This window comes from Leptodactylus fuscus, chromosome 5 (genome assembly GCF_031893055.1).
Source record: "Leptodactylus fuscus isolate aLepFus1 chromosome 5, aLepFus1.hap2, whole genome shotgun sequence".
Taxonomy (NCBI): domain Eukaryota; kingdom Metazoa; phylum Chordata; class Amphibia; order Anura; family Leptodactylidae; genus Leptodactylus; species Leptodactylus fuscus.
The window spans coordinates 72922980-72934716 of NC_134269.1; the positions used below are offsets into that span (position 1 = coordinate 72922980).

General features: G+C 41.1%; 1 protein-coding gene across 1 annotated transcript; it reads right to left on the reverse strand.

Annotated features, from left to right (window-relative positions):
* Positions 1–1165: 1165 nt before the first annotated feature.
* On the reverse strand, positions 1166–11654 carry BLOC1S6 (biogenesis of lysosomal organelles complex 1 subunit 6). Its single transcript, XM_075276198.1, has 5 exons — positions 11244–11654; positions 8477–8621; positions 7351–7438; positions 4608–4694; positions 1166–2279 (listed from the first exon to the last, which is right to left on the reverse strand). The coding sequence occupies exons 1-5, from the start codon at positions 11317–11319 to the stop codon at positions 2160–2162; spliced, it is 516 nt and encodes a 171-aa protein (XP_075132299.1). The 5' UTR covers positions 11320–11654; the 3' UTR covers positions 1166–2159.
* Between the last annotated feature and the right edge of the window lie 83 nt (positions 11655–11737).

The following is an 11737-nucleotide window of genomic DNA, read 5'->3' on the forward strand; positions in this document are numbered from 1 at the left end:
GAGGTAGAGTCTGGGCCGCATCAGGCTTTCCACAAGCTATGCGCGCTGTGGCAAATTTAGCCCCACCCACTTTTGTTTTGACTCCACCTATTCTCACTCATTTTTTCAGGTGCCCCCCCACATACACACACACACAGTATAGTCCTCCTACAGTCACCAAAAAATTAAGATAATCCTTTAAAAATCCCACAGTGGGGAAATTTCAGTATGTTACAGCAGCATAGTAATACAGTTGCAGTTAATGTCCCCACATTATAATGTTCCCTTCCAACTGCCCCACAGTATTAAGTCCCTCTCCTGGTGCCCCAGTTTAAACTGGGGGAAACTAGAGGGGACTTGAAACTGGGGCAGCTGCAGGGCGACATTAAACAGTGGGGAGCAATAAATTAATGACAGCTGAAGTGGGACATTAAACTGGGGTAACTAGAGGGGGACATTAAACTATGGCAGCTAGAAGTAGACATTAAACTGTAGGGGTAGCTGGACGGTGACATTAAACTGGGGGCAACTAGAGGCAGACAGGTCCCCCTACAGCTACTCCCACGGTTTAATGCCCCCTCCAGTTGTCCCCAGTTTAAGTGCCTCCCTTCATCTCCCTCCACCATTTCTCCCCAGTTTCATATCCCCCTTCAGCTGCCCCATTTTATGTCCCCCCTCCATCTGCCCCCAGTTTTATGTTGTCCCTCCACCTGCCCCCAGTTTTATGTTGTCCCTCCACCTGCCCCCAGTTTCAGTCCCCCTCTCCATCTGCCCCCATTTTCATGCCCCCCCATCATCTCTGCCCCCAATTTCATTCCCCCCCTCCATCTGCCCCCATTTTCATGCCCCCCCATCATCTCTGCCCCCAGTTTCAGGTTCCCCTTCTATCTGTGGCCCTAGTTTCATGTCCCCCCTTATCTCTGCCCCAAGTATAACGTTCCCCTTCCGTCTCTGCCCCTAGGTTACTGAGAGACACACACACATTCTCCACCCTGCATCTCACATTCCCCTCCCCTCTCAGTACCTTTAGATGGCACATCCCTTCATCTTCCGGCGGGCACACTAAGACACGTATCCCTAGTCACGTGATGTCTGACGTCACACATAGGTCCTTCAGTTTACAGTAGTACAAGCCTTCCACCGATCACCCATCGCTTTTATAAGATCAGGGGGAGATCGGAGGAAAGTTTGTTATTATAACACTAAAGGGACATAGCGGGACATGCAGAGAGCTGCGAGGGACAGGAGTACAGGAGTATAAAAGCGGGACGGTTGGGAGCTATGTATTGAAGTGGGACCGCAAACTATTGTCCCAAGGGCCGCAGTTGGCCTGCGGTCCCTGAGTTTGAGACCCCTGATCTAGATAGTTAGAACTTGGGTCACTTCACCCCTTTACCCACTGTGTAGTATGTTACACAAAACTTCAAAACATATAGAAGAAATGTTGGCATACACAAAATGAGGATGTTACTATAAAGCAACATTTATTTTAGGCTTAGTATTTACATATAAAATGGATTGTTCTCGATCCACCTGACATACAGTTGGAATATATTAAGTCTAACCATCAATCTAAAGATTATCATGTAAAACCCGAAGTGCAAATGGTTTCATCCGGGTATAGGCCTTTAGGAAATATTGTGCCACCTGGTGTTTAAGCAGAAAACTGCTGAGCACATACTGTATGATATCAAACTAAAACTGTCTTCTTGATGGCACCAAAATGTCTGAAGGCTTGGGCCTGGATGTATGAATAATACACATGGCTTTAGTTTAAAGTGGGATATTTTCATATTTTTAGATGCAACTTAACTTATGTATAAAGCTAATATCTGAAGAGTAGTCTATGGCTCAGAAAAAGACTTCTGTATTTTTTTTATATATAGAGTCTTGTGGAGCTTGTACCTGTGGAACATTATATTCAGAATCCATTACTACTAGGCTTTTCACCAATAGCAGTCCTGCAATGGAGTAAATTCTATCTGGCTACTAGGCAGTGTAAACTAGGCAAGCATGCAAACAAAATGATAGAATAAAAAAACCCCTAAAATCTGATATTCCTCATCTTTAAACACATTATAACATACAACAAAGAGGGCAAGATAGAGCAGTTTTTCAAGGAGTCTTAAGTTGAGCTTTGCATTAACTGGTGTAGGTAAGGCTGAAGCATATACTAGGTTTCATGTCCTTTTTGCTGGCTTAGCAGTTAACTGTTTCTCCCTTTCCAGCTCCCGTTCTCTTTGCTGCTCTTGCTTCAGGTTTTCCTCCTGCTTTTTCTGCTGGAGCTTCAATGCTCTCTTCTGTCATAAAGAAAGAATATCATCAGTACCATGACTCAGATTCAGACAATGGGGCTAATTAGTGTGCAAAACCAGTGCAAAAACAAAGTTCAAACCAAGACAGAAGCCCCAGGCTTGGCCTCCGACTATAACCATAGACATCAGGTTTTTCTAATGTGTATTTTAGCTTTGTCAATATACAGTTTAAAGGGAACCTGTCAGGTGATTTTTTTCCACCATAAACTGTCCCCATCATATACAGGATGATGTAACTCTCTGGAATCTTACTGTTGCAGCAAAGTGAAGTTATAAATGTATAAAATCATAAAAAGTCATATGTATATTAATCTAAGCAGTCACAGTGGTTGGGGAGAAGCTTCAGCCTAGTTACATTGTCTTCTTGCTAAGCGCAACTCCTCCCTATGATTTCAATGTCAATCATGCCCAGGACACGAGATTAGAAACAAGATCACATGACGAGACTGCTCCCCATTTTTATAGTTTTAAACATCTATAATTTCACTTTTCAGCAACAGAGAAATTGATCACCAATGGTCACTAACATTTGGCACACGATAGGGCCAGTTTATGGTGGAAAAAGCACCTGACACAACCCATTTCTACATGTCCTGGCAGGAAGAAGAGATGACCTGTACAATGGCCTCCCACAATGGCAGGCTTGAACCATCCATGTATCTGAATAACCACTATCTAATACTACACAGTGGCAGCTGCAGGAGAAATGTCTGCCTGGCTACTCCCCAACAAATTCATGTTCATCAGAGACAAGGAAAAGTGTTGCATGTGCAGACTGAGCACATCAAGTTACTGCAACAAGACAAGTCCTTCACGGAGACTGTTATGAAATAACTTATGACAAACCAATTAAAAGGGTTATTGAGTTTCAGCAAATAAATGTTATTTTTTGTATAATGATAAATTTTCCAATATACTTTCTGTATCAATTCCTCACAGTTTTCTAGATCTCTGCTTGCTGTCATTCATTCTGCTTTTTCCCAGTTGATTAAAATCAATCCATGGTCATGTGATGTATACCGATGCACAGCTCGTTAGTCACAGCCCAGTAATCAGACATCTTCCTAGTAACGAGTTGTGCACCTGTGTGTTCATCACATGACCATGAACTGATTTTTATCCACTGGACGTAAGAAAAATGACAGCAAGCAGAGATCTACAAATCCACAAGGAATTGATACAGAAAGTATATTTGAAGATTGTATAGCTCTAAATTTTTCAAATAAGATTTATTTAGAAAAAAAATCTTTAGGGTCAGTGGACATGCAGTCTTTTGGCACCGATTTTAACGCCTCAAAATCAGTCCCCCCCCCCAAAAAAAAAAAAGCCTCCCAATAGAACTCTATTGGGAGGCTTTTTTTGGAGGCTGATTTTGAGGCGGATTTAGGGTGCATTCACACTACTGATACGCTTCCTGATTCTGAACGTTAAAACACGTTCAGAATCAGGGCGTATTAAGTAGTTCCCATTCATTTCTATGGGAGCCGGCATACGAGCGCTCCCCATTGAAATGAATGGGCTGCTTTTTTCACTACGAGCGCTCCCATTGAAGTGAATGGGAAGTGCTTGCGTGTACGGCTAGCTCTGCTCAGTCCGAGCCATACACGCGAGCACTTCCCATTCACTTCAATGGCAGCGCTCGTAGTGAAAAAAGCAGCCCATTCATTTCAATGGGGAGAGCTTGTATGCCGGCTCCCACTGAAATGAATGGGAACTACTTTATACACGCTGATTCTGAACGTGTTTTAACATTCAGAATCAGTCAGTATATACTCAGTGTGAATGCACCCTTACAGTCAAAATCAGCGCCAAAAAAACTCAGTGTGCACTGACCCTTAAAATGTGAAATATTGTTATTCACAGCTCTGGGAATTAAAGCAGGTACTTCGGTTCTTCTGCCTGGAGCTGGGTATGTCCAGAAACCACTCTACTAAACTGCACCTGCATTCAACTAAATCAAGAAAGAAGTCCACAGCCAGTGCCAAGAATTAGTGCTTTAGTATATTTACAGGGGAAGCTCAAACAGTGCCTGGAAATAGTGCTACAGTATATGTATACAAGAAGTACACAGACAAAGCCGAGAATTAGTGACACAGTATATGTATAAAAGAAGTACATAAACAAAGCCAAGTAGTGACAGTATACGAACACAGAAAGTACACAAAGCCAAGTAGTGACACCGCACATGTACACAAGAAAAGGCCAGAATTAGTGATACAGTATATGTACACATGAAGTCCAAAGAGAGTGCAGTGGATGTTATTGCGATTTTTTTGTGTTCAGTACAGAACAATATTACAATTTAAAACTTACTTTTAATTTGGAAGTCTTTTCATGCAGCAGTATCATTTCTTTCCTAATGTTCACTAACTTGTTGTGGTAATACTTGGCTTCTGAAAACTAAGCAAAATTTAACAGGAAAACATATATATTTTAATTATGTTGAGTAAATGGAATATATAACAATTTAAAGGGAATGTCTAAGATTTTAAAAACATGACATGACTTTCTTCCACTAGCAGCACTACACTTGTCTGTGCTTTTTTTCTGATATTGCAGCTCATCAATAAATAAGTAAGCAGAACCAAGCTGCAATACCACACATAACCTGTCGACAGGTGTGGGGCTGATTTTAGAAGAAAGCAGCCATGTTTTTCAATCCTAAGCAACCCCTTTACGTTTTAAATATAGCACATGGTGTACATTAATCTCAGTGCATTGTAATCGCTAAGGTTCTACGATAGGCTGGCTAGAGCAGCCTGTAATAGAACTCATACAATTACAAGTCTAGCAGCCTTCAATAGGTGAAGGTTGGGAAAGGGTTAAAGCTACGCATACCCTTTTGGTTTCTAGTGGATAAATTTATAACATACCTCCCATTATTTTAAAAAAAAAATTAAAATAAAAAAAATCAGAAATGAATAGTACAGGCGAAAATAAGAAAGCACATCAAAAACAAGAACCAAGACATTAACCAGCCGCCTTCTGCTGAAACCATAATGTATATCACATATATGTATATCACATACAAAAACACAAAGAGGGAAATAAAATAAAGCAGAAAGCCAAGGAAAGAAAATAAAATAGAAAGAAAAGGGAGTAGAGGGCAAAAATATAGTAATCTATCTCATCTTATTTGACATATATGTTGTCTTAATTTATCAAATTGAATTAGTTTTACAAATTAGTCTACAGAGAAGGGAGGGGTAGAAGGATACTGGAACACACACAAAGATGCGAATACATTGTGCTGTTCTGTCATTGAGGGGGTGCTCCCTCAATACTACTATGCTAGAGATAAGAGGCTACCAGAGCACAGAATGAGGCAATAAAACTATTAACAGAGTTCTGTGTGTGAGCAGGATACCCTACTGATTCTATGCAAACATACAGGAGGAGAAGGAAAAGTAGTCTAAGTGGAAAAGAAAACAGATCTTTTTATCTGATCAGATTTATAACTAGAGGTATTCTTTAAAGTCATTTCACTTTTTTTTTTTTTTTTTAACTACTGGTGTCTGGTGAGAATTTTTGCAATGTACTTTGTTAACCTATTTTACTTCTTTTCAGTTGAAACCAGTCTCTAATGTTATCTGTATCAACACTCTAAGGGACCAATTAACACGGGCACAGAAGGGGCGGATTATGGCATGGAATCCACGTCATAACCTGCGCCCTCACAATGGTGGTTTGTGGAGACCGCTCACAAATCTTTTTTTCTGCTAGCAGCATGTTGTCGCTAGCGGGAAAAAAGAAGCAAGCTGCCCTTTCTTCATGCGGATTCCACGGCTCATTGAGCCGCGGCATCCGCCTCGCAGCAGCAACCACAGGAGTCAGCCAATTCAATTGAGCCTACTCCGGAGGGAAAAGCTGCGACTGTTGGAAGCCGCGTCAGTCGTGGCAGGCAGATTTTGGACTAAGAGTGACGCGGCTCCCTGCGTCACTCTCAGTGCCAAAATCCACCCTTCCGCTCCCTGTGTGAACGGGGCCTAAGCGATGACAGGGTGATATTTTCTTTATTCACTGTGTATTGCCAACACGTACAAAAACTGTGAACTTTCTTTTAAAGCACAGTTCATAATGTGTTGGTTTTTTTTAGTATGCAGCATATAATAGTGGGTACAGAGGTAGCAGTTGCTACCGGGCCCTGAACCATGAGGGAGCCCCATAGGTTCCTCTGACTCCTAAATTATACCACTTTTGTAAATGGCATATAGTAGGTAGGAGCACCATTGCAGATTTGCATTAGGGCCCAGGACCTTCATATTACACTTGTGCTTGAAAATATTTGACAGCTTCCCCCTTTGGCAACTGCGATGTCACTTTAAATAGCAGTAGAAAAAGGTTTCTCGCGTCATATGACAGCTGAGTTTTTTGTTAAATACAGTGCCTTGTGAAAGTATTCAGCCCCTTTGAACTTGCCTGGTGTGTTCCTTGGTCTTAAACAGAACCCTGAGACTATCACAGAGCAGGTGCATTTATACGGAGACTTGGTAACACACAGGTGGATTCTATTTCTCATCATCAGTCATTTAGGACAACATTGGATCATTCAGAGATCCTCACTGAACTGAACGGAGTGAGTTTCTGGGACTGAAAGTAAAGGGGCCAAATAATTTTGCACGCCCCACTTTTCAGTTTTTTATTTGTTAAAAAAGTTTAAAATATCCAATAAATTTCGCTCTACTTCACAATTGTGTCCCATTTGTTGTTGATTCTTCCCCTAAAAATTAAAATTTGATATCTTTATGTTTGAAGCCTGAAATGTGGCAAAAGGTTGAAAAGTTCAAGGGGGCAGAATACTTTTACAAGGCACTGTATATGCTGCATATAAAAAAAACATCCCCACTGTGTTTTTAGGGATTTCTCAGTTTTTGTTGTAACTCAACTTCAATCTTAGACTCTTCGCTTTCTTATGACACCAGGGGTACATTTCTGGGTGGCAGAGAGCCGAAAATTCAGCTCTGAAGTGACCCCCCCACACACACACCTTGGCTACTGTTATAAGACATTTCTATATTCACACATGCATTACAAAATAAAGTTATAGAAAACTTACCAGAGCATTAATATCAAGAATTGAATTACACTCTCTAAATTTGGAAATTTCTTGCTCAAGCGTGTCTAATAATACCACTTGATTTTGCCTGCAATAAAATACATAGTAGTGTATACTGTAAAGTTTTAAAAAAAGTTAAAAGCAATAAGCAAATTTTATACCAACTTCTGAAAATCACATATATGTAGCTTCAGTGATTCTGTTGTAGTGGTCAAAGAAAAGGGGGGGAGGGCAACCCAGGGGCTGACTGCTGTCTCAAATCACATGACATTTTTTTTTTTTTAAATTTTGTTACAAATTCCAGGTTAATACCTTGAATAGAGAAAATTCTAATACATTTTATTAAGGGAAGTATTCTATTTTCATGAGAAAACTTAGAAAAGATCTAACTTAGCACTGCTAAAATCCAGTACACACCATAGCTGCAGTTACTGTGCACGCAAAAGCTGTTTCTTCCATCTGCTGTTCCTAACATAACAAATTTAAACCTTCTTCCTGCCTCTGCTATAAAATGAGTCTAAGCTATTATCCAATGTCTATACCTGTCCCTGTGACCAATAAAGCACACTGATGTCTCTCCCTTACTGGAGCTCAAGGACATAAGAATTGCAGCTTCCTTTACAGCTCATATAGACATAGATAAAAGTTTAGATTCATTATTTAAGTAACTTAATAAAGGCATTAAGGAAAGCAAAGGCAGGGAAAGCCTCTCCATGTACAGTAACTCCAAGACTTAGACTATTGCTAAGGAGAAACTTCATAGGCAGCTTGTTCATCTAGGTTAGGGCTGCATTACAGATTGATTTTAACTACTGAGTGACAGCAGCAGCCCACAAAAATAAATACAACTAAATGCATCCAAGTGGTCTGCAGCTATAGCGCAATAATTAAAATTAATCAGCAGTGCTACAAAAAGTGTCACAATGTAGCCCGGCCTTAATAGGGTATACCTTCATTAGAAAAATACGGCTGCTTCTGTCCAGAAACAACTCCACAATCCTTTAAAGTGTATCTTTCATTTGGATGACACTTGTTAAAATGTTATGAATTTTCCACCTGCAAACCGGTATGGAATATTTGCTGTGTGTGAACATAGGCTACGCAGATTAAGTACCGTAATACATACGTGAGTTCCTGTAAAGCAAGCTTTGAGTTTTGAAGATTGGGCAAGTAATGGGAAATGAGTCCTTCACTCAGCTGTTCCACAGTGCTTGAGTCCAGTGAAGGCAGATCGTCTGGTAATCCTTCATCAATGACATCAAGACTTTCCCCTGCAAAAAGAAAAATATAGAATTTGAGCAACGAGCATAATAACCAGAAGATGAATTATGTAGTTCACACCATGCAAGGCTGTGGAGTCAGAATGGGAGAGCCGGGGACAGTTTTGGGAGGAGAAGGAGTCGGAAAAGAGTTAATGACTCTGGTTTCAAAATAAAATGATTAATTATATTATACAATTATTGATTATTGATATTATATGATTAAAGGGGTTGTCTGGGACTGTCATAGTGATTGCTGTGCTTTGGCCTACCAACTCCACAGCCCTGCACCATGTACTAATAATACAGATTAGACCTTATAAGGTTTCTCATACATTCTCAGCCCCTGTTCACATCTGCATTCGGGTTTCCGTTCGGGGGGCCTGGTTGGGAACCCCTCTCCAAACAGAAACCTATCTGCATAAAGCAGTTACCTAAGGAAACCTGCAAAACCCATAGACTATAATGGGGTCCGTGTGGTTTCCACACAAAAAATGTGGAGGGAAAAGTGCAGCCGGCAGGACTTTTCTCTCCGCATATTTCATGCCGATAGGGGAATGGAATAGCCTGAATACAGATGTGAATTGGGCCATACAATTAATTTTCAGGTGTGTTTCATAAAGCAAAACATACTGACTTATTATTTGAGACTAAAAGGAACAGTACATTACATTGTTAGAGTAATGAAAGAAAAAGAACAATCAGCAAATATCAAAAGTAAAAATATAAAACCTACAGTATACTCATCTGTTCAGTCCCCTGCATCGACACTGATGCTTCTGTGGTCCCCATCAGGCTCTGTTTACTGACTTTCAGCAATAGACACATAGCCGCTACAGTCAACCACTTGTCTCAGCATTCACATACACCCTACATGCCTAAATCATTGCTGAGGCCAGTGATTGGTAGATATTAATACAAATGCAAGTGTCTGAAAGAACAAGCAGTAAATGCCAATTCCCCTGCTGATCTATCAGCCATCATATAGAAATTTTGCATAAATTAGGAAGCGTGAGGTTACTTATAGCACCACTGAGGCTCTGTTCACACCACATGTCAGCATACCCAGGAAAAATCTAATTCACTCAGCTTTCTCTTTTCTCAGCTAGGTTCACACTACCGCTGGGTTCTCCATTATTCAGATCCGCCAGGCGACCTGTACAACGGAGATCCAGTTAGCTAAAACAGCGGTTACCCGAAGATCCCATAGACTATAATGGGGTCCGTCATGATGTTGTTAATGGTTTACTATAGTCATAATGAAGCTATATTCATGTTTCCATTAAGGCTACATTCACTCCGTTGCAGATTCCGACAAAAATCAGCGGGTAGAGAAGTTCTGCATGGAGGACTTTTCTTTCCGCTGTTTTTATACTGAAACCTGCAGACTGTCGAAGATGTGAATGTAGCCTTAATGAAAACATGAATAGAGCTTTCTTATGACTATAGTAAACCATACACAACATATGATCAGAGAGAAAAAATATGCACCCATCCACTGTCACAAAAGAGCCATTATGTATGTACAGAGGCACAGAGTTTTTAAAATTCCCATGTGACGGAGTAGAGCCATGTTTATTTCATTACAATATGTTAGCCCATTGGAAAGAATTAGCAGTCTGCTGAAAGGGTAAGAGGGGAAAGAGTCCGTCAGCTGGAAAATCGGTATCAAACTAATGACAGTACCTTATAGGCACTTTCCATAGATGTCTTTTTTTTTTATTCTGCATTGTCATGAAAATCTGTGTTTTATTTTCATGCCAATTAGCTGAATAGGTCTGAGTGTTTCTTTTACTGCGAAAGAAATGACCCTAAAAAATTTTGCAACTAATTTGCATAATAAGAATAAAAAACTGATTTTTTATAAAAATAGAGCTGCAGTGCAGAATAATGCAGACATCTGTGGAAAGTGTAAAAGCTTCCGTACAAGCTACTGACATTAATTTGATATCAATTTTCCTACTGACAAACTTTCTTTAACCCCTTCCCGATATCTGCCACAATAGTGCATTGGATGCTGGGTCTTTCAGCACCGGTCTCTCCTGCAACCAGGAGCGATACAGTGATGTCACTTCATCCCAACAACTGCTCCCAAAATACCAACAGCAGAGACTGGAGTGGACTATGGGGTCGAGGAGAGTATTATTGATTTATCTTGTTTGCATTTTACTATTGGGGTTACAAGGGGATATTATTTATACTCTGTGGGGACCACAGGATGGGAACATTACAGTGTGGGGACCACAGGATGGGAATATTATAGTGTGGGGGCCACATGGATGGGTCATTACAGTGTGGGGACCACAGGATGGGAATATTACAGTGTGGGGACCACAACAGGATACTTGTACTGTGGGGAGAGTTGGGGAGACTGTGGAGAATGTTATATTGTGTGGGGCCACAAGGGGGACATGATACTGTTGGGAGGGATGTTATACTTGGTAGGGTCACAAGAGGGGGAGCATTATACTGTTTGGGGACCCACCAGAACTGGGTAGGATTAGGTGGGGTATGGATGTAGCTTTATCCCATACAATATCCCATCTTGTCAATGTCTGCTGTACTGAGCATCTACTAATACACAGAGGATATCTATTTTTCCAGCAAGTGTGCATTACAATGCCATACACCAACCTGCTGCCGCATCGTGCCCTTGGGAAGATGTGCTGCTATCTACTGCTTGGCCATGACTCTTTCCCCCTTCCTCCATGAAATCCAGCCCTTGCTTCCTTGGAGACGACACATACAAGTGATTTCAGCTGCAGCCCGCCTGTGATACGTGATCCACGGGGCTAGAAACCCGGAAACAGCTCGTTTACTTTTTCATACGATTATTTCTGTTCATTTAGAGTGCCTTTCAATAAAGCTTGACCAAAAAAAATGTTTCTCCTCGCTAAATCTAAATCCTGTACATACGCCTATCCACCACCAGAGGTCTCCAATACACGACCGTGATACATAGAAATGGAGCGTCTCCGATACCGATCTATTCCGCCGCTGCGCGTTCCCGAGCTGTCATGTGAAGCTCCTTAAAGCGCGCACACGCGGGCGAAGGACTCTTCCTGGAAGACAGCATTGCGCGTCCCCGCTAATCATGTGACAGGAATAGTCATCTGATCTCTTAGCAG

Coding starts and splice junctions, on each gene's coding strand:
- BLOC1S6 (XM_075276198.1), bottom strand. CDS start 11,319: ATGGAGGAAGGGGGAAAGAGTCATGGCCAAGCAGTAGATAGCAGCACA. Junction 7,439..8,476: donor CTTGCTTTACAGGAACTCAC/GTATGTATTACG, acceptor ATTTTATTGCAG/GCAAAATCAAGTGGTATTAT. Junction 4,695..7,350: donor TTCTTGATATTAATGCTCTG/GTAAGTTTTCTA, acceptor AATTTTGCTTAG/TTTTCAGAAGCCAAGTATTA.